This window comes from Oncorhynchus mykiss, chromosome 2 (genome assembly GCF_013265735.2).
Source record: "Oncorhynchus mykiss isolate Arlee chromosome 2, USDA_OmykA_1.1, whole genome shotgun sequence".
Classification (NCBI taxonomy): Eukaryota; Metazoa; Chordata; class Actinopteri; order Salmoniformes; family Salmonidae; genus Oncorhynchus; species Oncorhynchus mykiss.
Window position 1 is genome coordinate 43197258 of NC_048566.1, and position 27958 is coordinate 43225215.

Here is a 27958-nt window from a genome sequence, read left to right on the forward strand (position 1 = left end):
TTACTCTTCTGGAGAGTTATTACATTCTGGCAAATACTGTAAATATATATTCATGGAGTACTAACAACGTGCCATTCTAGCTTACCTCCATAGCTTTTCACAGTAAGAACTAGAGAGAGATGCATTCAGTGCTGGTGTTGGAGATGAAAATGACAGCACACTCATGCAACATAAGAAAATCATAATGTTATTGTTTTGCTCAATGGGAGTGTCAAAACAAATCTGTTTTTGAAACTTCTCTCTCAATATCTCTATCAAGCTTTGATAATATGTACGTAAAATCACGCTTCGATTAACACAGATTAACAGAAAAAAGAAGAAGGCGAATTGTGTTATTCCCTTGTAATTTAAATAATTTATTTACCACTAGAGTACAACAACAATAATGTGTTACAATACATCATAGTGGGTCAAACAACAACAAAAACATAATTATTATAAACAACAACAACGAAAAATAATAGCTCTATCATGACAATATTGGTGCCTCGCTCCTCTTCCTGGTTTTCCAGGAAGTCCACTGGCGCGGGTGCCCAAAGGTGGGTGGAGTTAGGGGCGGGGTAGTGTCACCTACACTTCCTGCTCTAAGTCACATCATCAACACTCCTCATTTAATAAGGGGGAAGTAACGACTAATAAAAAAATAAAAAACAATCAAAATAGCGTCAGTGCAATTCTTTGTATCCAACAATTTTTATTCCTACAAAGGACAAAAAAACTATGACTGAATAATGGCTTTACACTTTGAGGGAGGCGGGCGAGACGAAGTATTTCAGATGCAAATGAGCAGATACAACGCTGGTGTCCATAACAACTACTGCACACCTGTAAATATGACCTTTTGACCTCCGACCTAAAGCAATCTCAGACCTTATGGAATGGTATCAAAGGTTCATGGAGAATCTCTGAACCAGGTCCCATCTACTGTCCATTCTCACCTATTGTATCCCTTCTCTCTAATTATCACTACAACACTACTATACCTCCCCAACTACTATACCTCCCCATTCCCATACCACTGCATCATATAGACAAGGACAACCCTGTTCCAATAAGAACAATCCAACATATCCACAGAAATCTTAAATGTGTGTTTATGATGACCTACCTTGTGTAGTTGATGGAATCACTGTTGGGCTCCCTAAAGCATTCAAGATTCAATGCACAAGGTAAACAGAGATCAACAGTACTTTGGGACACTTTTTTTTTTTTTAATCAAAATGTCAGAACTGTTCATTCCAGCAGTCTGAATATGTTGCCTGCTGCAGGGTCTGGGATGGGTGTGTGCTTTTTTAAAATGAATATGCCTGTGTGAGGATGAGTCTCTGTTGAAAAGGTAGGCATACTAGGTGTGCTTATTTTCTTTCATTCTGTCTCTCTCTTGCAGTCTCCCTCTTACAGGCTCCTAGCCTCTTTCTGCCTTTACGTGGCTGTTACAGCACATATAAACAGCATATGGGACGAGATTATAACATTACTATGTTATAACATATTAGTCAACTGACAATGGGGAGTGGATTCATCCACCTCTTCTCGAGAGAGTTTGAAAACAATTTGGGTGCTAACCATAAAACACTGGATTTTAAATAGGCAACACAATTATCAAAAATCAAAACAAAATATAAAATTACAATAGGTTCAAAAGGATGCAAAACGAGACAAAGAAAATCAAGAAGATGGCTTGCTTTGAGTGTTGAAACCGGGGTCGGTCGTCTTTGTTTCTCAGACGTATTATTTCACATATAGACACGTATACTTTTTTCCAGTGTTTGCCGTACTCTTGCGTCTTTGTGTGACAAGTGTGTGAGGTGAGGCATGTTAACAGGGCCTTTCTAAACACAAAAACACAGGCACGCCTGTACAAAAGCCACAGCTGTGTGTGTGTGTGTGTGCACGTGCGCGTGTGTGTGTGTGTGTGTGTGTATGGTTGTTTCGGGAGACATGTTTTCTGTACCTAGATCTGCTCAGCACCTTTTCCATTTGTGCTTGTAGGAGATCAAATATGTCTTTACTATAGTGCAGGAGAGTGATCGTGTGACTGACTGTGAGTACAGTATGTGTTTGTGGATGAATGTGTGTATATGTACAGTATGTGTATTTATGTGTGTGTGTGTGTACATGTGTGTGTAGGTGTGGGTGGGTGCATACACGTGTGTACGCATGTGTGTGTGACTGAATTTGTGTGTATCCAAGTGTGTGTGTGTGTGACTGAATATGCACGTGTGTATGAATGTGTGTGTATGCACATGTGTGTTGCCTTGTAACAGTTCCTAGCTGCACTTGCAGGACTTGACGATCATGTTGGAGAGCTGCTCTATCTTGGGGGTCTTGCCGATGTAGTAGAGGATGGTGAGAGGTTCCAGATCCTGAGACACACAGCAGGGCGATGCTGACGCCTCCGGGTTGATGGTGTTGTACAGACCTAGCACCTGAAGCGAAGAATCACACACACAGAGGTCAAGTATGAGGCTTGATGTTGACAAAGGCAATGGTCTTTGACCAGTGCTGCTTGAAACTAAGAAAAAACAAAAAAGAGGAATGAGACGATCTACAGAATAACTCCACTACCACTCTGACCTCTGCTGGCTCTAAACTGTGGATTATTTAACCTTTGACTTCTCACCTTGGAATGCTGGGTGTCGGCGCTCCATAGATAGGGACAGGCCCCGGCGCAGAAGTTAGCGTTGTAACCCTTGGGCTCGTGGATCCACCTCCAGCCCAGATCCTTCTTGAAGTCGATATAGAGCGACCGCAAGCAGCAGTTATCCTGGACGTTTCTGTGCGTAGGAAGACAGAGAGAGTTAGGAGTGAAGGATGGATACGATTCTGTGGGAGCCACAAGTGTGTGTTTGTATGTGTGTGTGGGTGTAAGAGAGTGAATACATGCATAGCTGTGAGCAGAGAGAGTTCTGCAATAAGAACAATTGCCAAGTGTGTGTGTGTCACTGAGAGGGTGAGCTGCTGACAGAGAAGGTAACTATTTACTAGGTATGTAAAGTATCTATTAGGTATGTGTGTGTATGCGCACATGCTTATGTGTGTGTTGAGTTCCCGACAGCAGAGTGGTGTTGAGGTCATGTGAGGATCAGTGGGGTCAGTAGGGATCAGTATGGGTCAGTACCTGGAGCAGAAGGCAGCGTCCAGGGCTCGTTTGGAGCGGTGGCTCTTGTGCTGGGACTCCAGGCGGTAGGAGGGCAGCAGCATCATGAGCAGGTGTGGAGCCTGGGCGCTGTGGCGCCGTTTCCTATACACCTTCAGGTCTCCGCTGTGGTGGAAGCTGTCATCTATACCTGTCAATCACACACATACATATCATCAATATTCATCATGTTCATACAATGTCAAATCAAGTTAGGTGAAATCAAGTGTGACATTTTAAAGTGGAAATGACACATAAAAAAAAAAACTTGAATACACTACAATTTGCATTTCCTGCTGTACAGGAATATTCTCTGTGACAACAGAGTGATCAAATTAAGATAGACCATCTGTGTAGGACCCATAGGGCTCTGGTCAAAAGTAGTGCACTATATAGTGACTTGGTGTGCCACTTGGGATGCAACCAAAATGATCTGTACCAGTGAATCACACAAACTACATATCTGCTACTTACTGGACTTCTTATTTACACTTGCCAAACACATTGTTGCATAACTATTCATGTCAGTTATCTACATATGAATAAAAGTCAAATACAATGTACTTATTTATCAATATGCAGATATCTTTATTTGATCACTCTGTTGTCGCAGATAATTTTCCTGTGCAGCAGGAGGGTTAAAAAAGGCTTCTAAAGTTTGTAATTTCCACTTAAAAATGTCGGACTTGATTTTCCCAAATGAAAAATGTATCAACCCCTTCAAAACTGTCCATAATAATTCACATTTCCTGTTGCTGCATTTCCTTTTCCTGCTGTGAGAAACTGGTCAAATTAAGATAGCATCTGTATACCTGTAGAGTAACACACATATACTGTCCAATACATACCTGCAAAGCGGGTTTCCAGCTCCTCACTCTTATTGGGGATGATGTAGTTGTTTGAGGGAACAAACGTGCAGCACGGACAGTGCAAGCTGATCTTGAATCCACTGTTTCTGTCTGGGGGGAAAAATAGACAGGATTGTTCATACACAACAGGCCAATGAGATTTCAGCACCATGAACTGTCTGATCAGTGACTCAGCTGTAGTATAGGAGGTCAAAACCTCTGCGTCCTACCTCTGTGAAGCAACCATTCACTGACTGCCTCTGTCACATCAAAAGACAGCCACTCCCCCTCCATGCGCGTGCGCACCACCTTGCTGTCGATGTAGCGCTGCGTCGGGGAAGCCAGGTCCTTGTGACTTAAAATCTGTGGAAACACATCAAGCGCACAACACAGGTCCTATGTATGAGAACAACCTGGAGGAAAATTCTGGCAAGTCCCAGAAGTCGCTCCTGGTTGGTCCCCCCTGTCTTCCAGACTGCTCTCTCCCTGATCGATTGAGCAGGTCTAGGAGGAGCCGAGCTGGGCCGGAAACAGATGCCGGACAGAGCGTTGTTATTCTGCTGTCCTTCATAACCATGTATTTTTGTTGGCCATGCTCTCCTTAATGTGAAAAACACTGCTCCTCTACTTCACCACTGTCTGCTATGCCACTGAGATCTACTGCTGCTACAGGGAAGCCTGACGAGAGAAGCGAGAGAGGGAGGGAGAGAGAGAGAGGCAGAGCGAGAGAAAAATGAAGTTGAGACCAGTCAAAATCTCTGAAAAGTAAGCCTACAGAGACTGTGGCCAATTGCTTACAAACCCTTGAGATGAGAGACAGACATGGGGGGCCCATCGACCTGGATGGTCACTTACTTCAACATATCTAGGCCCTAGCTATCTTTCCTCTAGGCCCTGGTTAGTCTTCACTAGGCCCTGGCGAGTGAACCATCTCAGGGCCCGATCACTCCTCAACAGTCATGGCAAAGAGAGAACCTTCCTAGTAGTTAATGTATAGTATCACTGTATCTCTGAAAAATACATAATTATGATAGGCTCAATTTCACTCTGTATCTGAATGTATTACTGAAGGTTGTCAGTTGATCTCCTTGGAGAAACTTTCCATCCGTCCTCCCAAACACGCTTTCAACCGCCTGTGTTCGCGTGAGAAAATCCTTCATGTTGAGCTGTGTTTAGGCCATTCCGCTGACTGGACATAAACACCACCACGGCCTGGGAATGGGCTAGTGCCGACGGTCCTACACCGTGTGGAGGCAGGAGACACTGGGCTGGCTGGGCCGGTAGAGCAGCCCTTTGGAGACTCAGCACCGGGGTCTAAATCACCGCTCTGCATTCCATACTCCTCTCTGTCGACGCACAAATAACGCTGGACTGATCCAAGAGCCGCCCGGCTCCCGACACTACTGACTCACACATTTCTAACAGGCCCACGCTGAGCTCCATAATGTGTGTGTGTGTGTGTGTGTGTATGTGTGTGTGTGTGTGCACGCAATAGTGTCTTTGTGGAATACCACCATATTGTCATTCATGCTATGTCAACTGTGCTAATAGAGACACTGTATGTATATAGTATGGAGTGGTTGAGTAAAGGATAAAGAAAAATACACACCATCCCGTACATCAGCTGTGCACAGTAAATCACCTGCTGAGTGTCGATGAACGGTGGCGATTGAACATGTAGAATCATCGGGAAATGAACAGAAAATGACAGCTGTTGTTCTGTGGTCAGAGGTGATAAGATGGCCACTCACTGCTTTTAACCATTCGCTGGCACGGTCTGTTTTGTCCTTCAGTGGAAATGACACTAGATGCAGCTCAGAGTGGTTCATCAACTAGGTTTTCATCCAATTGGCTAAAGATTTTCATAAAAATAGCTGTGCGTGATGACATAGTGCACATAGTACCGAATAAAAACGTTAAATGGGTCTCCAATGCATTTTCAACTCTACTGATGTTTTTCTCACAAAAGATGTTGCGTTACATAGCGAGTGTGCCCACTCTGGTATTGACACCTGCGCTCTAGCCAGCAGCTCGCAGATACACTGCGGTTAGGCATATAGCCTACACGATGAGATTATTATGGACAAAAGAGTTTATGTTTATTTGTCAAACGCCAAGCATCGATGATCATGTCACCAAAATAAGACCCTCAATATTTATTGGAAAGGAGCATATTAAGGTCATCACATTGCACCTTCGCCAACCTGTGAAGTTCATCTTCATTTATTTAATCCGTAACCTAATAAACTGCATGCTTTCTGGGACAAGTCGTAGTGGGAGTACCACACAACATGTCATCGCGTGACTCCAACTTTACTTCGATATGATGGTTATTATATCAATATTGGTGAATAAAAGCGTTTCCACCGACATTTCTCGCATAATTAATTATACTGACACAAAAAGATGCTTACCGACAAATGTTCTGTTTCCATCAGGCTTGTCGGTACATTTTTTATCCAACATGTACAGTACTTCAGTCGCATAAAAAGGTTGGAGTGGCGTCACTACAGACTTAGGTTCGAACCCAGGCTGTATCACAACCGGCCGTGATCGGGAGTCCCATAAGGCGACGCACAGCGTCGTACGGGTTAAGGGAGGGTTTGGCCGGGAGGGGGGCTTTACTTGGCTCATTGCGCTCTAGCGACTGCTTGTGGCGGGCCGGGCGCCTGCAGGCTGACTTCAGATGTCAGTTGAACGGAGTTTCCTCCGACTCATTGGTGCGTATGGTTTCCAGGTTAAGAGGGCGGGTGTTAAGAAGTGTGGTTTGGCGGGTGACGTTTCGGAGGACGCATGACTGGACCTTTGCCTCCCGAGCCCGTTGGGTAGTTGCAGCGATGAGACAAGATCGAAATTGAAGAGAAAAAAGGGGGTTAACATTTATTTAAAAATAAATAAAAAAAAAAAAAAGTTGGATGGAAACCTGGTTAGAGATGGACAGAAGGGAGATTTACCTGGTACAGCTCAATCCTCTGTTCAGACACGCGGGCCTTGGTGTTCTGGAGGCGGAAGACGCGTAGCTCAGCCTTGACCAGGTTAGAGGCATTCTTCTCCATGGAGGTCACGTCGAAGGTGAGCCGTCTGTAGTATGGGTTGTAGTGCGTGGGAGAGATGACATCTGAAACACAGGAAGGAGGACGGAGTTTAGCAACACGACTGACGATTGTGTGTGTGTAAAGACAAGACCAATCCAAATGTAATGGCTGACAGGGTGGAATTTCCTCCCCACTTTTACTCTTCCCCAGTTTATTCACTCGCTATGTGAAGCTGAGAGGTCATAAAAAGGCAAAATGACAATCACTCTAATCTTTGCTACTTCAAAGAACGATCAAATTATCACAGTTCCTCTATGAGAAACCACAGCAGTTATCAAAATGTCTCACACGCCAGATTAGAATTGATGCCATTCGCTCTCTTGCAATGTTACGGCACACACATCTCCCTGTCTCTCGAAAGGGTCACTTGGGGGTAATGCTGCAGTTCATATGGTTCCTATAGGAACCCGGTACTATGGTAACACTCACTGAATACTCCCGAACATGTGTGTAGCTCTGTGTAACTATCTGATACGGCATCTGCACAGTAGTACTGTAACACTCACACACACAACTCAAAACCATGTGTGGTGGAAGCGTGTGTTTGACAGAAGCTTATACAGTGGAACCGGGTGACACACTTAACATTGACAACCCTGTGTGTAGTGTTGCGCCTGACAGCCGTGCTTGGGCGCACAAAGTAACGCAACACGCGTAATGCTGGGAACCATGTGTGCGGTGGTGTGTGTTTGACAGTTCCCTACACCACGGTGTATTAGGAGACCCGGAGCCTTAAATTGATGGCTGCAGCGTTAGGCAGAAGCCCAGGATTAGCCAGCCACCATGGATTGTTTAAAGAGAGTATACAACCGCAACGACCATCAAGACAGGAGGGAGAGAAGGGGGAGAGAAACTGCTAAGCAGTTAGTTGTACTTGGAGCCAGACCTAAATGGACAACTACAGACAAAAGACAATTTATTTTACTCAACAATTAGTTGAATTATAATAGCTTGCGTGTGTGTGCGGTTTGTATGCGTGTTAAACACAAAGCTGTGACAATGCTCTTGTGTCAGAGGGAGCATGGGTGAGGTGACTGTGTCTAATGTGACCTTTGACCTTCTCAGTGAGATACCCACTCAGGTCTCTCACAGGCACCTACCAAATACCCGTCCCAGCGTCATGTTTCAGAGCAGTTCCTGTCTTTTTTTTTTATCAGTCTATCAATCTTTTTTCTCTCGCTCTTGTGTGTTGCGCCAGTGACCAATGGTCTGGGCGCGCCAACACTAACCCTTCTCTGTGTGACCAGAGAGTCAGATGAGCCAAGACTAACTACGCTCTTACTCGCTTCCTTCCCATCCGTCAACAGAGAAAGTCACACTTCCAAGTCCCAATGGGCCAGCATAAGGCCGTGTGTAACTTCTACACAGCAGCACTGCCTCATGAATGAGGCCGCTGTGCTTAACACAACACTGGCTGCATTGACCGAGGGCACAGGAAATAGTGCAGCTGGACTAACCACAATGAACACACACTCGCCTAATGTACAGGTCTGGATATCCATTCGCACACATACAATCTATTTGCATACACTTCAAAACAGACATACATACCCCACCAGACACGCCACAACGTGTTTCCTCATGGTACCCAAACCAAAAACAGATTTAATGCATTGCTCAGTTATGTATAGAGCCATGTCATCGTGGAATGCTCTTCCACCAGATGTTACTTAAGCAAAACGCAAGTTTAGCTTTAAAAAACGGATAAAAAATGCACTGTGCACCACAGCGACTCCTCTTTCTAAAGATGTCATTTAACTGTACTGTATATAAGAATATGAATATGTATATATGAATTGTGTGTAAATAGTATTTTTTGTTGTCTCCACCTGTCTTTCCTATATAACTCTTATTTAATAAAAAAAAGGTATAATTTAATGTATCTTGTCCATAACTGTTCTGTACTTCGTTACGTATTTGTACTTTTTATGTGGACCCCAGGAAGAGTAGCTGCTGCATATACAGTAGCTAATGGGGATCGTAATAAACTAAACCAAACACACGCAAGCACACACACACACAAAGCTACTGTATATCCGTTATATACACATGGAATGCTCTCTCACACACACAACTACTGCACAATAGGTCATTTTACTCAACAAAACATAAACAGTCAAGCAGACACACACAATACAGTAATACATCGTCCCTCAAGCCGAGTCAGACCACGGTAACACTGATTTATATGAACATGACACCAAAATGATCCACCACAACTGGCGCCGCTGTGGTCTGTCTGTGTGCACTGCACCCGGGCTCATTCAGGGAATTGAGACGCGAGGAGGCAGTGGTGATGTCACACACGGAACGGAACACACCAAGCGCGGGCTCATTGGGAGGGGATGAGGGGGTTGGTTAGAGGGGCTGCACTATACTTTCATTAAGCAGACCAAGGCCTCCCTTCTTCCCCCTTTCCTCCCAGAGGGGAGCCTGATGTCACTGTCACACACTGTGAATAGACAGCCCCCTTTATCCCTCTAATCATTCCCTTCATTACTCATCACTTCCATGACATTACAGGCCAATGACAAAATAGTCGGGCATGTGCTGCTGGGAGAAAAAAAATACTATCCTGCCCCCATGGATATTCAGAAGGCAAGCAATGATTGTCATGGACTTTTCAAAAATAAACAACAAGTACATAGTTATACTTCTTATCACATTTTTCAATCGGGCAAATCAGTTATGTGGCAAGTCACATTCAAGCAACCGAGGGAGGAAAAAAACTGGGCTTATCTTTCAGGGATCACACTGTTTCATAATAACACACCATGATTTTCTTCCTGCGCGGGGAGGAAGAAACCTGTCCTGGGATACTTCAAACATCAGCTTATAACATTTATTCATAACAACCTTCGGAAACATACAGTGCCGGAAAATATTCAGACCCTTTGACTTTCCCCCTCATTTTGTTATGTTTGGCATTATTCTAAAATGGATTAAATAAATAACAAATAATCAGCAATCTACACACAATAGCCCATAATGACAAAGCGAAAACAGTAGAAGAAGGAATTGTCCGTAGAGCTCAGAGACAGGATTGTGTCGAGGTACAGATCTGGGGAAGGGTACCAAAAAATGTCTGCAGCATTGAAGGTCCCCAAAAACACAGTGGCCTCCATCATTCTTAAATGGAAGAAGTTTCTAACCACCAAGACCCTTCCTAGAGCCACCTGGCCAAACTGAGCAATCGGGGGAGAAGGACCGTGGTCAGGGAGGTGACAAAGAACCCGATGGCCACTCTGACAGAGCTCTAGAGTTCCTCTGTGGAGATGGAAGAACCTTCCAGAAGGACAACCATCTCTGTAGCACTCCACCAATTAGGCCTTTATGGTAGAGTGGCCACACGGAAACCACTCCTCAGTAAATGGCACATGACAGCCCACTTGGAGTTTGCCAAAAGGCACCGTATAGACTCTCAGACCATGAGAATCAAGTTTATATGGTCTGATGAAACCAAGATTCAACTCTTGATCCTGAATTCCAAACGTCACGTCTGGAGGAAACCTTCCTACAGTGAAGCATGATGGTGGAGGCATCATGCTGTGGGGGTGTGTTTCAGCGTCAACGACTGGGAGACTAGTTCGGATTGAGGCAAAGATACCGACGCAAAGTACAGAGCGATCCTTGATGAAAACCTTCTCCAGAGTGCTCAGGACCTCAGACTGGGGTGAAGGTTCACCTTCCAACAGGACAACGACCCTAAGCACACAGACAAGACAACGCAGGAGTGGCTTCGGGACAAGTCTCTGAATGTCCTTGAGTGGACAAACAGAGCCCGGACTTGACCCAGATAGAACATCTCTGGAGAGACCTGAAAATAGCTGTGCAGCAACGCTCCCCATCCAACCTGACAAAGCTTGAGAATATCTGCAGAGAAGAATGGGGAAAAACTCCCAAATACAGGTGTGCCAAGCTTGTAGCGTCATACCCAAGAAGACTCGAGGCTGTATTTGCTGCCAAAGGTGATTCAAGTACTGAGCAAAGGGTCTGAATACTTATGTAAATGTAATATTATTATTTTTGTATTTTCTTCTAAAAAACAGTTTTTGCTTTGTCATTATGAGGTATTGTATGTAGATTGATGAGTGGGAAAAAAAACAATTCAATACATTTTAGAATAAGGCTATAAACTAATAAAATGTGGAAAAAGTCAAGGGGTCTGAATACTTTCCGAAGGCACTGTATATACCTGCTCACCGAACATCTCATTCCAAAATCAAGGGCATTAATATACTCTCCTCACAAGAAGAGTCTTATAGAGAAGTGGTTCCCAAACTCTGGCGTCGGCAGAGGGGTCGCGGGGGTCCAATAAAATTAACATTTCTGTTTTATTCTATAAACTACTGACAACATTTCTCCCAAATTCCCCCCCAAAATATTGTCATTTAGATCATTTACTTGCAGAAAACGACAACTGGTCAAATTAACAAAAAAAAAGATGCAGCGTTGTCAGACCTCAAATAATGCAAAGAAAATATGTTGACTTGCGTTTATCCTGGGGGATTTACATTAAATATGCATCTTTCCGTCTGTGAACTGCTCAATGTCTGCTGTGCAGTTATCTAAACAGCAGAGTCACAGGGACCTGTGCCAACCAATGCAACCCCTCCCAGGGTCCTTCACTCCTCACACTGTCACTGACCCTACACACACTTCCTGCACCCTGGCTCCACCCCCTTGCTTCCTGTCCCCAGAGCGGTTCCAGAACTGCAGCCAGCATCATCTTTATCTTTTAATGCACTCCAGACATGCAGGTTTTATACAGTACACATGCAGGTTTTATACAGTACACCGTGGTGTGTGTGTGTTGCCAAAACTCTCTCAGTTTATACTGTAATGACACTAAAACTGCCCTTAAATGCAGACTGTTTGTCAAATGGTGATGTTTCAAACTGTGTCTGGCTTCTACATTACAGAGCGACATTAAGGAGAGGTTGATTTATTTTATTTTTACATGAAAGAGCCTTTATGGTGCTTGGCACAGGTCAGTGAAACACCTGAAGTAGGCAAACATTTGACCTTCGAGAAAGGAAAAAACTATTTAAGGCCGAACTGTTTCAGTTGGAGTTGGTCTGTGCTGGTTTCGGCTGAGCCCACAGCTCCAGCAGCACTTGACTTTGACTCCTTTTGCTAATGGTCAGCCAATAAAAATGTCTGCACAGTTTTTACTTAGGATCTACACACAATGTTAAAATCTCATTCAACAAGCTCTTTCGTCTCCTTAACTGAAGACAACTTGATTTTTCCTGCCTTCACTGCCTGATAATAAACAGTGCAAATCATTGAGAAACAGCTGAAGAGTGCCTACAAAAGTTAAAAATAACTAACTCACAAGGTTCTGCTCTGGAGAAAACTTGCCTGGTCCCAGATCTGTGTAGGCTGTCTTGCCAATGATCATTGTCATGCCAAACATTTAGCATGACAACAACCAGAAGTTAGCTATACAGCACAAGCAGATCTGGGACCAGGCTAAAAACTGTGGTTTCAATAAAAACCTGTGATACTAGCACAGGCTATTAGGATTTCAAAACAACACCAGCAAGTGTTTTTGCAGATAAATTGGCATGGTGCATGCAAACACAGTCACACACACACAGTCACACACAGGGATATTATAGGGTGTTTTGTGTAATATTAAAACATTTGAGTTGCCTGGAGACCTTTATGGCATAACATGTGGCTTTAATAAAATATGACATTAAGTGGTATATATTTTACGAGGAGACATTCATTTTCTTTATTGTTGGAATGGTCCTACAAGCCATGAATTACCAGGAAAATATCAAAATGTTTTTTCAAATTTCCCAAAAGTCTGATTTATTACTTTGTAAAATTACTGGATGCAACTGTTTGCTACCTCAGAGTCATTTTCACCATTTGAAAATGGAAATTGAGACCAAATATTGGTTTGCAGGGCCGAGATACCGGGACAGACCGAAGGGGAAATGATTTGACCTACTACTTCTTTAAGACATGCTCTCAGATTCCCCAGACTTACTCTATGGACAGACAGCCTGCTCTCTCACACACACACACTGGACCGGCAAGTGGTACCGATGCACCATGTCGGGAACCAACAGGACACTGAACAGCTTCTACCAGGAGTAGCCATAAGACTACTAAATAGTTAACCAAATAGCTACCCGGACTATCTCAGGACTTTACAGTGCGACCATTTACTCATATATGTGCCCAAACATTTTTCTGTGCGACCTAAAAAATTGTAAAAATTTGCCTTAAATATTTATCATTGTGCTCCAACAGTTCTTTGTGTCCGCCTACATTCTTCCACTTAGGCGCACACGTGCTCCTTGTAAAAAAAAAAAAAAGTCAGCATAGAGTATCTGCATTTGCATTATCTGCAGTATCTGCATTTGACCCTCTTTGCACTAACTCTTGACTCATCAAATACGCTGCTGCTGTTACTGTTCATGATCTATCCTGTTGCCTAGTCATTTTACCCCTACCGATATGTACATACAGTTCATTCAGAAAGTATTCAGAGCACTTGACTTTTTGAAAATGTTGTTCCGTTACAGCCTTTTTCTAAAAGGGATTAAATCGTTTTTTCCCCTCATCAATCTACACACAATACCCAAAATGTATTACAAAGAAAAAACTGAAATATCACATGTACATAAGTATTCAGACCCTTTACTCAGTACTTTGTTGAAGCACCTTTGAAAGCAATTACAGCCTTCTTGGATATGACGCTACAAGCTTGGCACACCTGTATTTGTGGAGTTTCTCCCATTTTTCTCTGCAGATCCTCTATACCTGTGTCAGGTTGGATGGGGAGTGCCACTGAAATGCTATTTTTAGGTCTCCCCAGAGATGTTCGATCAGGTTCAAGTCTGGGCTCTGGCTGGGCCACTCAAGAACATTCAGTGACTTGTCCCGAAGCCACTCCTGTCGTTATCCAGTTGGAAGGTGAACCTTCACCCCAGTCTGAGGTCCTAAACGCTCAGGAGCAGGTTTTCATCACAGATCTCTCTGTGCTCCGTCCATCTTTCCCTCGATCATGACTAGTCTCCCAGTCCCTGCCACTGAAAAACATCCCCACAGCATGATGCTGCCACAACCATACTTCACCGTGGGAATGGGGCCAGATTTCCTCCAGACATGACGCTTGGCATTCAGGCCAAAGAGTTCAATCTTGGTTTCATCAGACCAGAGATTCTTGTTTCTCATGGTCTGAGATTCCATTAGATGCCTTTTGGCAACTCCAAGCGGGCTGTAATGTACCTTTTATTGAGGAGTGGCTTCCGCAGAGGAACTCTGGAGCTCTGTCAGAGTGACCATCGGGTTCTTGGTCACCTCCCTGACCAAGACCCATCACCCCCGATTGCTCAGTTTGGCTGGGTGGTCAGCTCTAGGAAGAGTCCTGGTGGTTCCAAACTTCATCCATTTAAGAATGATGGAGGCTACTTTGTTCTTGGGGACCTTCAATACTGCAGACATTTTTTGGTACTCTTCCTCAGATCTGTGCCTCGACACAATCCTGTCTTGGAGCTCAACGGACAATTCCTCATGGCTTGGTTGAAACATTATCTAAAAACCTGTTTTTTGCTTTGTCATTATGGGCTATTGTGTATAGATTGATGAGGAAAATGTTTTATTTAATCAATTTTAGAATAAGGCAGTAATGTAACAAAATGTGTAAAAAGGGAAGTGGTCTAAATACTTTCCGAATGCCTTGTATCTACCGCAATTACCTTGTACCCCTTCGGTACTGGTGCCCAGTGTATATAGCCAAGTTGTTGTTACTCATTGTGTATTTATTCCTTGTGTTATTAATTATTCTATATTTTTCTCTTTGCATTGTTGGGAAGGGCCCGTGAGTAACCATTTCACTGTTAGTCCTCACCTGCTGTTTACCAAGCATGTGACAAATAAAACGTTTTTTGAGACGAGGAGACGTGGAGAGGAGAGAGCGAAGATAGAAGGGAGGAATGCAAAGGTGAGCGGGAGAGAGAGGGAGAGACAGATCCTGTGTGGAATCAAGACGACCATCTAAGGATAACATATTTTTTTTTAAAGGCATGAGCAATGACAACGGAGAGAAATATTTGTCAAGAAAAGGTCACGGAGAGGTCGAGGAAAGGTGAGAGGAGAGGTAAAGTCGACTGGCTGAGAAAGTCAAACTTGACAGATGGAATAAGAGAACAATGAGACAGCGATAGAGAGAGAAGTCGAGAAGGAAACAGGGACAGACAGACAGGAGATCACAGAGGACAGAGTGGGGGGAGAGTGAGAGTAAAGGGGGAAAAAAGACGACAGAAAGTGTGAGAGAGAGAGAGAGAGGGAATGTGAGACGGAAGAGAGCTCCCGCCTGTCTCGTTCCCTTCAGACGCCTCCACCCAGCCACTCACCTGCCAATAGCAAATTGAAAACAACTCTGCACATAATCCCTGGGAACTAAAAATACCCGGTGCTTTGAAGCCCCTTCCACGAAGGCCTGTCAGTCTCCAAAGGCCTCTTTCCCAGCAACAGACCAACACACACACAGAAATGTATATACACACATACACAGAAACACAGAGAGAGAGAGAGAGAGAGAGAGAGAGAGAGAGAGAGAGGAGGGAGACTCAGATGAGAGGGGCTTTTGGGCTTCAGCCACCAGTCAGACACATGGTCCCTCTCCACTGTTGCTCTATGGCAACCAGAAAACAAGCAAACTAGGCAGCAGCATAACAGAGCAGCGATGGAGAAAGATGAGGAGAGATAGTGGAAGAGAGATATATAGAGAAAGAGGGAAGGAGAGAGAGATACCTCATGGCGGTGTGTGTGTGTTTGTGTTTAAATGTGTGTGTGTATGAGAGAGAGAGAGAGAGAGAGCGAGCGAGAGCAAAAGAGAGCAAGAGAGGGCGAGCAAGAGAGCGAGGGTGTGCATGCATGCTGGGTAGCAGTGGCCTGGTCCAAACTCAGTGGGAGAATACCTCACCTCATTAATCGCTGAATACATAAACCTTCGGAACACTATGACACACACTGCAATACACCATACTCTGCTCGATGATTGCGTAACATTACAAACCGCAATCACACATTCAACAGTCCCATAAAACGTGCCTCTCCGCAGGACACATTCACTAAACTGCCCTCCACTAACAGCAGCACTAGCTCTCACTCCCGTCTATTACTCATGTTAGAGTATCATCTTACACGGGAACCTGTCCCATGGTTGTAAACAATACCAAAAGTCGGAGAAACAGTTGTTATTCTTTTGCGTACTCTTTCTCCGGTTCTTTTTTTTTTTTTTTTTAAATCTTTCCCTCGGTTATGCAATGCTGCTTGGCCACGGTTGTCCTCCAGTTCAAATGGCAGCAGCGTCCAGGTCTTGCGTAAGTTTAGCGGAGGATCGAGCCCCATTCTCAACAACAATCCCACAGCGCTGCCGATGCTGATACCTCCTGGCTCTCTGTCCCTCTCTCCTTCTCCTTCTCCCTCTCCCTCTCGAAAAACACAAATGAGACATCAACAGGGTGCACAACAGCAGAGAAACTGACACCGACAAAGACCTACTGCAGATACCTCAGTCAAAGAACCACACAACACCAAAGCTACATGGCATTATGATTACATATCAAACACAGTTTCATTATGATAGAACTCAGCTCCATGACACAGCAACAACATAGACAGGATTACCTATCACAGCCATATACCTGAAACAGGGATACAGGGGAAACACATCGACTATAGTAGTTGCTTTCGGACAGTATCCCTTCAAGACTGATGTGCAATTGCTTGAGGTACAGTGGCACCAAACCCAGGAAAATCACTCTCCCTTGAAACAGCTTGGTGAAAGTCAGCTGCAGCTAATAATAGTGGCAAACACAGCGTGAGGCTTTGTCTCGCCCACAAATAGTTCAAACGGGCCCGCTCTCCACAGTGTGTTTGTCTTCCTGTTTGGCTGTTTGTACAGCCCTCTCCTCGCGAAGCAGCAACACACGCACGAACGCACAAACGGACACATGCGCCACAAGACCAATGGTATTTACAGAGGTTCAGGGGAGATAGGCAAGAGTGTTCACTTAAACTAACTAAACACAATCCATCACACACGTCGAGCCACACCAGGCTCAACACACTGAGCTAACACATTCGAACACACAAACACCAGCAGTCAAACACAAACTAACGAAGATGCTGATATTATAGAAAAGGCCCAATGCAGTCAAAAACTAGATATGCCTGTCCTTCGTATTTCTGCACTATGAGGGAATAATACTGTGAAAAAGTGCAAATGATGATAACGCTCTTTTAGTGTAAGAGCTGTTCAAAAGACCGCCTGAAATGTCTGCCTGTTTTGGTGGGATGGAGTTTTGACCTGCCTGGTGACATCACCAGGCGTTAAATGAGTTAATAGACCAATAAGAAAGAGAGTTCCAAACCTCTCTGTCAATAACAGCTTGTTTTCCACCCTCCCCACTCAGACCACTCCCAGACAGTCCTAGAGAAAATCTTGCTTGAGAAATTGCTCTTTGCTAAGAAGCTATTTTTGTTTATTTTGGACCATTTGAATTTAAACCAATCTTGTTACCCAAACGTGATTTGATAATGAGATAAAAACAACTGCATTGGACCTTTAGCATACCAGACAGGCACACATCCATACTGCACACACACAGACAAGAACACAAGCACATACAGTACCAGTAAGAAGTTTGGACACACCTACTCATTCTTTATTTTTACAATTTTCTACATTGTAGAAAAAATAGTGAAGACATCAAAACTATGAAATAACACATATGGAATCATGTAGTAACCAAACAAGTGTTAAACAAATCAAAATATATTTTATATTTTAGACTCTTCAAACCAGCCACCCTTTGCCTTGATGACACACTCTTGGCATGCTCTCAACCAGATTCAAGAGATAGTCACCTGGAATGTATTTAAATTAACAGGTGTGACTTGTGTGACTTGTTAAAACTTAATTTATGGAATTTCTTTCCTTCTTAATGTGTTTAAGCCAATCAGTTGTGTTGTGACAGGGTAGGGGTGGTATACAGAAGATACAAATAAAGAAAAACCCTTGAATGAGTAGGTGTGTCCAAACTTTTGACTGGTATTGTACATGCTTGAATGCACGCAAGCACACATGTAACACTAACACGGGCGGACACACACACATGCATGTACACAATACACACCATTAAATCTTAATACAAGCAGTGCTATTCATAAATGTGCACTTGTCTTTAAGTCCTATGTAAGTCTGACACTCTCTGCTTCCCATAATACACGTGACACATCCTTCCTGCAGACAGTTTAAAAAGCTGAATTAGAAGTCATTCTGTAACTAAAACACTTGACACATACACACTGAGCTTTTCTTTTATAGTGACCCTCTGCAAACTCTCACCAGAAGAATGTCTCTACACAGTGCTAGGCTAGCTAGCTCACCTTAGGAGAGTTATATTATGAAGAACAAAAAACTGCACAAAAGCAAAGTAACAAATAAAAATTGAATTAAATTGTATTTCTCATATGCTTTGCAGACAACAGGTGTAGACTAAGTGAAATGCTTTTATTATGTTACAGAATTATTTGAAAATTGCTTAAATTGTTTTTTTTCCCCACTCATCAATCTACACACAATATCTCATAATGACAGAGCAAAAACAGTAAAAACAATACTTTGTTGAAGCACCTTTGGCAGAGATTACTGCCTCGAGTCTTCTTGGGTATGTTGCTACAAACTTGGCACACCTGTATTTGGGGAGTTTCTCACATTCTTCTCTGCAGATCCTCTCAAGCTCTGTCAGGTTGGATGGGGAGCATCGCTGCACAGCTATTTTCAGATCTCTCCAGAGATGTTCGATCGGGTTCAAGTCCGGGTTCTGGCTGGGCCACTCAAGGACATTCAGAGACTTGTCCCAAAGCCACTTCTGTGTTGTCTTGGCTGTGTGCTTAGGGTTGTTGTCCTGTTGGAAGGTGAACCTTCGCCCCAGTCTGAGGTCCTGAGTGCTCTGGAGCAGGATTTCATCAAGGATCTCTCTGTATTTTGCTCCGTTCAGCTTACTCTTGATCCTGACTAGTCTAGCAGTCCCTTTAGCTGAAAAACATCTCCACAGCAGGGTGCTGCCACCACCATGCTTCACCGTAGGTATGGTGCCAGGTTTCCCCCGGACTTGATGCTTGGCATTCAGGCCAAAGAGTTCTATTTTGGTTTCATCAGACCAGAGAATCTTGTTTCTCATGATCTGAGAGTCCTTCAGGTGGCTTTTGGAAAACTGTCATGTGTCAGGCTGTCATGTGCCTTTTACTGAGGAGTGGCTTACGCCTGGCCACTCTACCATAAAGGCCTGATTGGTGGAACGCGGCAGAGATGTCTGTCCTTCTGGAAGGTTCTCCCATCTCCACAGAGCAGAAGAACTCTGTCAGAGTGACCATCGGGTTCTTGGTCACCTCCCTGACTAAGCCCTTCTCCCCCGATTGCTCAGTTTGGCCGGGCGGACAGCTCTAGGGGAGTCTGGTTCCAAACTTCTTCCATTTTAGAATGATGTAGGCCACTATGTTCTTGGGGAAGTTTAAAACAGCAGAAAATGCAGGATTGTGCCTCAACACAACCCTGTCTCGGAGCTCTACAGACAATTCCTTCGGGCTCATGCCTTGGTTTTTGCTCTGACATGCACTTTCAACTATGGGACCTTAAATAGACAGGTGTGTGCCTTTCCAAGTCATGTCCATTCAATTGAATTTAGCACAGGTGGACTCCAATCAAGTTGTAGAAACATCAAGTATGCACCTGAGCTCAATAGTCTCATAGCAAAGGGTCTGAATACTTACGTAAATAAGGTATTTGTTTATTTTTAGTACATTTACAACAACAACAAAAATGCACCTGTTTTCACTTCGTCAATATGGGGTATTGTGTGTAGATTGATGAGGGGGGAAAAAAACTATTCAATACATTTTAGAATAAGGCTGTAACCTAATAAAACGTGGGAAAAGGGGGTCTGAATACTTTCCGAATGCACTGTACATATAAAGTAGGTAGTGATAAAGACAACAGGATAGATAATAAAACAGTAGCAGAAGCGTATGTGATGAGTCAAAAGAGTTGGTGGAAAAAGGGTCAATGCAGATAGTCCAGGTAGCTATTGGTTAACTTACTATTTAGCAGTCTTATGGCTTGGGGGTAGAAGCTGTTCAGGGTCCTATTGATTCTAGATTGGTTTTATTTTGTTGGTTTTATTAATCAGCATCATAGCTTGCCACAGATTAGCAACATGGACATTGTTCTATCACATTCATGTTCAATTAATTTACCTTAGTAGAGCTGTTACAGCACAAACAAAGTGTTACTTAACTATACTAAACTACAGCGTACAAAAAGGAGGCTTTATGAGCAAACAGCACCGAAGCACTCCAAATCTAAAGTGATTCAAACTTGCCATAATGCCTTTCATTTCAACCATGTAAAGTTTAATGTTCAGAACCTGTTCGAAGTGTAATGTGTTATCGAAAGGCGAGGTAATTAGTGCTCCATCGAATTGTCATTACTAGATAAAGGCAGAAACAACATGCGGTCTCTATTTACATTGGTACAACAGGTAGATGCTTCCCACTCACTGTGTTAGCTCCTTAACAGCTGACTTCTGTTAAAACACGGAAATGTTTGCCCAACGTCTCATAAATTGGAAATACGTCAAGTGATTTGCTGCAAGTAAAATATATCAATGTCTAATGCATTGAGTGTAGTTTAGATAGTGTAGTCCAATTTACGACACTATGTACGCTTCTATTCTACAATGTACATTTCCAAAGTTAACATTAATGTGAATGCTTTAGACATGCTATACATAGTTTTATACAAACACTCCCAGTGATATGACTAAAATCATGGGAGTAGTAGGCTGCTCTGAACGAGGATAACACTTCTATATTGAACAAAAATATAAATACAACATGTAAAGTGTTGGTCCCATGTTTCATGAGCTGAAATAAAATATTATTGTGCTGGGGACAATAAAAGGCCGCTCTAAAATGTACATTTTTGTCACACAACACAATAACACAAATGTTTTGTGTTTTGAGGGAGGGTGCAATTGGCATCCTGACTACAGGAATGCTCACCAGAGCCGTTTCCAGAGAATGTCATGTTAATTTCTCTACCATAAGCCACCTCCAATGTCATTTTAGAGTATTTGGCAGTACGTCCAACCGGCCTCACAACCGCAGACCACGTGTAACCAGGCCAGCCCATTAATGTCTGTAATAAAGCCCTTTTTCTGTAATAATTCTGATAGGCTGGGCCTGGCTCCCCAGTGGGTGGCTGTGCCCATGCCCAAGTCATGTGAAATCCATAGATTAGGACCTAATGAATATACAGTGCCTTGCGAAAGTATTCGGCCCCCTTGAACTTTGCGACCTTTTGCCACATTTCAGGCTTCAAACATAAAGATATAAAACTGTATTTTTTTGTGAAGAATCAACAACAAGTGGGACACAATCATGAAGTGAAACGACATTTATTGGATATTTCAAACTTTTTTAACAAATCAAAAACTGAAAAATTGGGCGTGCAAAATTATTCAGCCCCTTTACTTTCGGTGCAGCAAACTCTCTCCAGAAGTTCAGTTAGGATCTCTGAATGATCCAATGTTGACCTAAATGATGATAAATAAAATCCACCTGTGTGTAATCAAGTCTCCGTATAAATGCACCTGCACTGTGATAGTCTCAGAGGTCCGTTAAAAGCGCAGAGAGCATCATGAAGAACAAGGAACACACCAGGCAGGTCCGAGATACTGTTGTGAAGAAGTTTAAAGCCGGATTTGGATACAAAAAGATTTCCCAAGCTTTAAACATCCCAAGGAGCACTGTGCAAGCGATAATATTGAAATGGAAGGAGTATCAGACCACTGCAAATCTACCAAGACCTGGCCGTCCCTCTAAACTTTCAGCTCATACAAGGAGAAGACTGATCAGAGATGCAGCCAAGAGGCCCATGATCACTCTGGATGAACTGCAGAGATCTACAGCTGAGGTGGGAGACTCTGTCCATAGGACAACAATTGCACAAATATTGCACAAATCTGGCCTTTATGGAAGAGTGGCAAGAAGAAAGCCATTTCTTAAAGATATCCATAAAAAGTGTCGGTTAAAGTTTGCCACAAGCCACCTGGGAGACACACCAAACATGTGGAAGAAGGTGCTCTGGTCAGATGAAACCAAAATGGAACTTTTTGGCAACAATGCAAAACGTTATGTTTGGCGTAAAAGCAACACAGCTGAACACACCATCCCCACTGTCAAACATGGTGGTGGCAGCATCATGGTTTGGGCCTGCTTTTCTTCAGCAGGGACAGGGAAAATGGTTAAAATTGATGGGAAGATGGATGGAGCCAAATACAGGACCATTCTGGAAGAAAACCTGATGGAGTCTGCAAAAGACCTGAGACTGGGATGGAGATTTGTCTTCCAACAAGACAATGATCCAAAACATAAAGCAAAATCTACAATGGAATGGTTCAAAAATAAACATATCCAGGTGTTAGAATGGCCAAGTCAAAGTCCAGACCTGAATCCAATCGAGAATCTGTGGAAAGAACTGAAAACTGCTGTTCACAAATGCTCTCCATCCAACCTCACTGAGCTCGAGCTGTTTTGCAAGGAGGAATGGGACAAAATGTCAGTCTCTCGATGTGCAAAACTGATAGAGACATACCCCAAGCGACTTACAGCTGTAATCGCAGCAAAAGGTGGCGCTACAAAGTATTAACTTAAGGGGGCTGAATAATTTTGCACGCCCAATTTTTCAGTTTTTGATTTGTTAAAAAAGTTTGAAATATCCAATAAATGTCGTTCCACTTCATGATTGTGTCCCACAGTTTTATATCTTTATGTTTGAAGCCTGAAATGTGGCAAAAGGTCGCAAAGTTCAAGGGGGCCGAATACTTTCGCAAGGCACTGTATTTCAATTGACTGATTTCCTCATATGTACTCATATTACTGTAACTCAGTAACATCGTTGAAATTGTTGCATGTTGTGTTTATATTTTTGTTCAGTATATAATGAGTAGAATGTTCTATATTCAAGTATAGCTGTAACAGTTTGCATTGTAAAGTTGTTACTTATTTCTGTGGTGTAAAGTACTTAAGTAAAAAATACTTCAAAGTTTTTTGGGGGCTATGCCTAGTTTTATTTCACTACATTCCTAAAGAAAATAATGTATTTTTTACTCCATACATTTTCCCTGAAACCCAAAAGTACTCATTACATTTTGAATGCTTATCAGGACTGGAAAATTGTCAAATGCACACATTTATCCTCCCTACTGCCTCTGATCTGGCGGATTCACTAAGAACAAATGCTTTGTTTGTAAATTATGCCTGAGTGTTGGAGTGTACCCTTGGCTATTCGTAAATCCCACAAAAAAAAAGGAAAGAAAACGGTGCCGACTGGTTTGCTTAAAATAAAGGATTTTAAATTATTTATAGTTTTACTTTCATTTTGATAGTTTGAAAAATATACCCATTACATTTACTTTTGATACTTAAGTATACTTAAAACCAAATACTTTTAGGGAAAGGGGATACCTAGTTAGTTGTACAACTGAATGCATTCAACTGAAATGTGTCCTCCTAATCCCTTTTACTCAAGTAGTATTTTACTGGGTGACTTTCAATTGAGTTATTTTCTATTAAGGTATCTTTACTTTTACTCAAGTATGACAATTTGCACATTGCCCTCCACTGCTAAATATCAACCAACCAGCATTCCTGTCTTATCACAAGGACAAGACCGCATAGGTGATGCTACTCTCACAATGCCACCTTTCTAAGTCTAGGCTATAATGCTTTCTCCTCTCCAACTATTATCATAGTCGATAAAGGTTTTTACATGAAAGACAAGTCAATGAATGTGCTGCTAAATTACAAGGCTATTAGTTTAACCCCTGCCTTTGAACAATGCTGTGTACATGACATCATCTAAATCCCATTTTATAAAAGCAAGCAACACATATAGTTTAAACATACATACACAAATCATAAAGATAGCGTAGTGTAATACACAAACCATGTGCCACAGTAAAGGGAATGGCACAACTATCCCCCAACAGACAGACACACACACACAAGGGTCACTGTGTTCCTGGAAGCCTTTAGTCCACAGGAGAGCTATAACACACTGGAGACATACAATAACTTAGAGAGTAGGCAGGGCTATGCTAAACAAGCATTTATGTATAGGGCAATGAGGGAATGCTAACAGGCCAATGTTGTATCAGCGTGTACAGTCCATTATGAACGAGACTAATGCAGCATCATGAGAGACTGTCCCATGACATAGCCTAGGTGACAAGATTGAAAAAGACGCAGAAAGCACACACAGGCAATGCATGCAGAATGCACACACATACGAGATTGGGAAAGGGCAGGTGGGGGTGAGAGAAGGCAAACATGGGAGGAGTTTAATTGGGGGCCAACGAGTATCAATGAGGGGCAAAAATTAGTGGGGAGATGAGAAAGAGAGAGGACGAGATTGGGATGGGGGAAGGATAGGTTCTCTTACTACCAACCACTCCACAGCCCAGCAACAGTGGGTATCCAGCTGGAATTTTCCATGGAGCAAGTGGCAGAGCAGAGCCCAGGGTAGCATTCAGTATTATATGTACAATGCCAGCTTGCTGGTTTAAATTGTGCACTGTGGGCCATGTCAGGCTTCTCTTTCTGACCCCACTACGCCCTCCCCAAACCCCACCCATCTCCCCCTGCTCTGGCCGACTCCTCCCCTCCACAGCCCATCCTCCGCCCCTTTTAGTTTGAGTTAGTGTCGTGGTGCCCCGCAGTGCTGCCTCTGAGGACTTCCTGGCACCCTACCAAATAAGGTTGACACCCTTGTGTGTTTGTGTGCATTATTAGCTGGCAAGGACATTCACACTTTGACACTGGATGACACACACAGTCAACTGTTAAAAAAAAGAGCCACCTGTATCGTCTTTGGCTGTGCACTATGGGACTAACAACTGGTGGTTTGACTCCCTCTCCCTCTCTCACGTCTCTCTCTGTCATCTTTCCTCCCAGGAGCTAGAGTGAAGCAGTGTCAGAAGTGAAAAGCAAAAAGGATAAAAATAAAATAAATAATCTGTCTTTTTTTTCTCTGGATGTTGACTCAGGATTATTTATACCCTATAAATGCCTTCCTGACTGCGCTTGGCACATTGCCTGATCTATTCATATTTCGGGTATTTATACAACAGGCAGGGCCAAGGATAATATTTAATGCAAAATATACTTTGGGGCATATAAAATATTTCCTAATTAATTTTTCCGCCATGCCGTGTACTCACATTTGATCTGGAGGAGAAAAATATATTACAGAATAAATGGCACAATAGCAGTGTTTAATAGTATTATTGTGTTTAGACAACCATAACTTTGAAAATATGAATGACTATGTAAAAATGTAGTTATTAACACAGTGGTTTAGTACTTGAAAGCAGTGAGGGGGTAAAAACAACTTTAAAGTAGGTAATTGCAGTGACTCTGGGAGCCCAGGGTTAACAGTCCCAGACCCCTATTAATCCAATTTGGGAGTGTAGGTCACACAAAAACACACACACACCATTTTCTCAATATCACCCCCTGCCTCCGGAGATGAAAGGAATAAAACTTGATATCTCAAACCTGTTCTGACAATATATTAGATTGCCCTGCTCTTAGTGCTATATAGCAGTCAGAGAAAACAGGAATTCAGAGGCATCCACTGAGAATAAGAGGTTATCACTGATATCATCCACTCTTTCAATGTGATATAAATACTCTATGTGTTAATGAGTCATTTGCCATTGGTGCTCGCCCTGTCCCTATCTACACAGCAGCTCTAGGCTGGAGAGACTCAGGCAAGGACAAGCTGAATTAACATAAAATTAGGGAAAACTTTCGTGTTCAGTTAAAAATGTACTCACATACGCAATACAAGGTACTCCTTCTTTAGAGTGAGATGGGGGGGGGGGGGGGGGGGGGGTCTTAGATCAGTGTTTCATTGTCGTCTGCTTCTACTACCTCATAACTATGCAATAACACATTGTCAAACCGGTGCCGGGAGTCAGCCTAGAAGGAAATCGATCCCCCTACTCTCACGAGAAGTTCATGTCAGGCAACTTTTTTCGATGATCGCTCTAGCAGCACATGCCCGCATCATCGTTGTTTTACCTGTCTGGATGCATCAGTGCCAGGAATAGTTTATATAGTTTCCACAAACGCACATGATGACATACATAAAGGGAATGGCGATTTTTGAATACTTTGCAGATAATACTACCCACTGGGCAAAAACGTCTCCACGTCATTTCAACCCAAAAACTCAGTGGAAAACTGCAGTCATCCAACTTTTAACCTAAATCCAGTGACATGTTTTGTTGATTTCACTTTAGTTGACAACAACCAAATGTAGATCAAAACTATACATTGAACTGACTTCTGCGCCCAGTGGGTAATTACCGATTATTGGACTTTAAATTAGGCGTTTAACCATAACCATTACACATGTGCGCAGGCGCTCTGGCACGTATTCAGACGCGCACACAAACACACACACTTACTCTCAGAGGGGTAGGGGGGTTGCATGTCGATTTTGTGAACCTCTTTTGCATAGTACTCCTCCTCGCTTCGTTGGCGCTCACACGTTGCTGCCCGTTCGTTGGCTTTCTCCTGCAACAGGTCCCTCGTGCTGTTATAGATGGCGATGATATCCCGCGACACCTCCTCGGGTTTGGGGTATGTCTCCGGGGGGCTCGTGAGCTTCAGCTTGCTCAGTATCTGTCCCCGGATGGCTTCTATGCGCTTTTTCATAAACTGATCCATGTCCAGTGTACTGCATGTAGACAAACTGACGGCCACAGTGGCTAAATCCAAGGTCAGGAGAAGACTTAAAACGCAGTAGTTCATTGTGAACTCTAAAAGTAGACTACAGCAGCGTCTTGAAATCTTGACAAAAAACGATAAAGCGGCCTTGGAAAGGGAATTTAGATATAACAGAATGGCAATATAAACATGAAAAAAAGCCAAAATATTGTATTTTTTTTACCACTAAATATAGGCCTACACACTTAACTACTTGTAGCCTAAATATTGGGAAACGTGGTAGTTTTGTGATCCCAGTTTCAGCACAGTATTTCAAAATGTACCTGGAAATCCATTTAACAACCATGGAAGGGAAATAATCTGTAAAATCCGTTATACGGGGAGCAGACAGCAGCAGTAGGCTATATATATTACCAATCACTTCACAATAAACGCATACTAAACGCGCGTAAAGTTACAATTGTCCAAACAAAAAGACCAAATTGTGGCCATCAAATGGCAATGAAAGTTTAATACAAAAACCTTGAAGTAAAACAAACTACAACCAGCTAGCTCGCTATCTCCAGTTGTACAGAACAGACGTGTAGCCTGTGGGTTAGCGCACACCTCCACCGCATCAGAGCGCTGCGAGCTTTCCAACTGTGGCCAGTACCGCGCTCAGCACAAGTCCGTCTTTGATTTCTCTATCTCAAGATGGGCTTCGCTGAGCAGTTGCATTGCGGTTCTTGACAGAATAACATACAACAGTGCAAAAATCAACCCGTCCTGGTACTCGCAAGGTGTCGTCTCGAGGAGATTATAACCTATTAAAGTTGTTATAACGCATGTGTTGGGTCAATATAAATGGAGAAAGTGCGGGATTATTAAAATCAAAAGTATGGCAAGTACGTTGAATTATAAAGATAATTCCTTTTAATACAATGGTAAACCGTGGACGCGTTCCTCCATCCCTTCTTGCTGAAAATCGGTCCACAGAGCTGATGTTGCCAGTGGCACAACAGCATGCGGCCGGTTGTAGAGCGATATTTATAAGACTTACTTAA

General features: G+C 43.0%; 1 protein-coding gene across 1 annotated transcript; it reads right to left on the reverse strand.

Moving 5' to 3' along the window:
• Window positions 1-330: 330 nt before the first annotated feature.
• On the reverse strand, window positions 331-27948 carry LOC110490140 (transforming growth factor beta-2 proprotein). Its single transcript, XM_021563342.2, has 7 exons — window positions 26654-27948; window positions 6942-7105; window positions 4218-4350; window positions 3988-4098; window positions 3122-3290; window positions 2624-2777; window positions 331-2429 (listed from the first exon to the last, which is right to left on the reverse strand). The coding sequence occupies exons 1-7, from the start codon at window positions 26997-26999 to the stop codon at window positions 2271-2273; spliced, it is 1236 nt and encodes a 411-aa protein (XP_021419017.2). The 5' UTR covers window positions 27000-27948; the 3' UTR covers window positions 331-2270.
• Window positions 27949-27958: the final 10 nt, after the last annotated feature.

Coding starts and splice junctions, on each gene's coding strand:
- LOC110490140 (XM_021563342.2), bottom strand. CDS start 26,999: ATGAACTACTGCGTTTTAAGTCTTCTCCTGACCTTGGATTTAGCCACT. Junction 4,351..6,941: donor AGAGGATTGAGCTGTACCAG/GTAAATCTCCCT, acceptor GTGTTTCCACAG/ATTTTAAGTCACAAGGACCT. Junction 4,099..4,217: donor TGAATGGTTGCTTCACAGAG/GTAGGACGCAGA, acceptor TTTTCCCCCCAG/ACAGAAACAGTGGATTCAAG.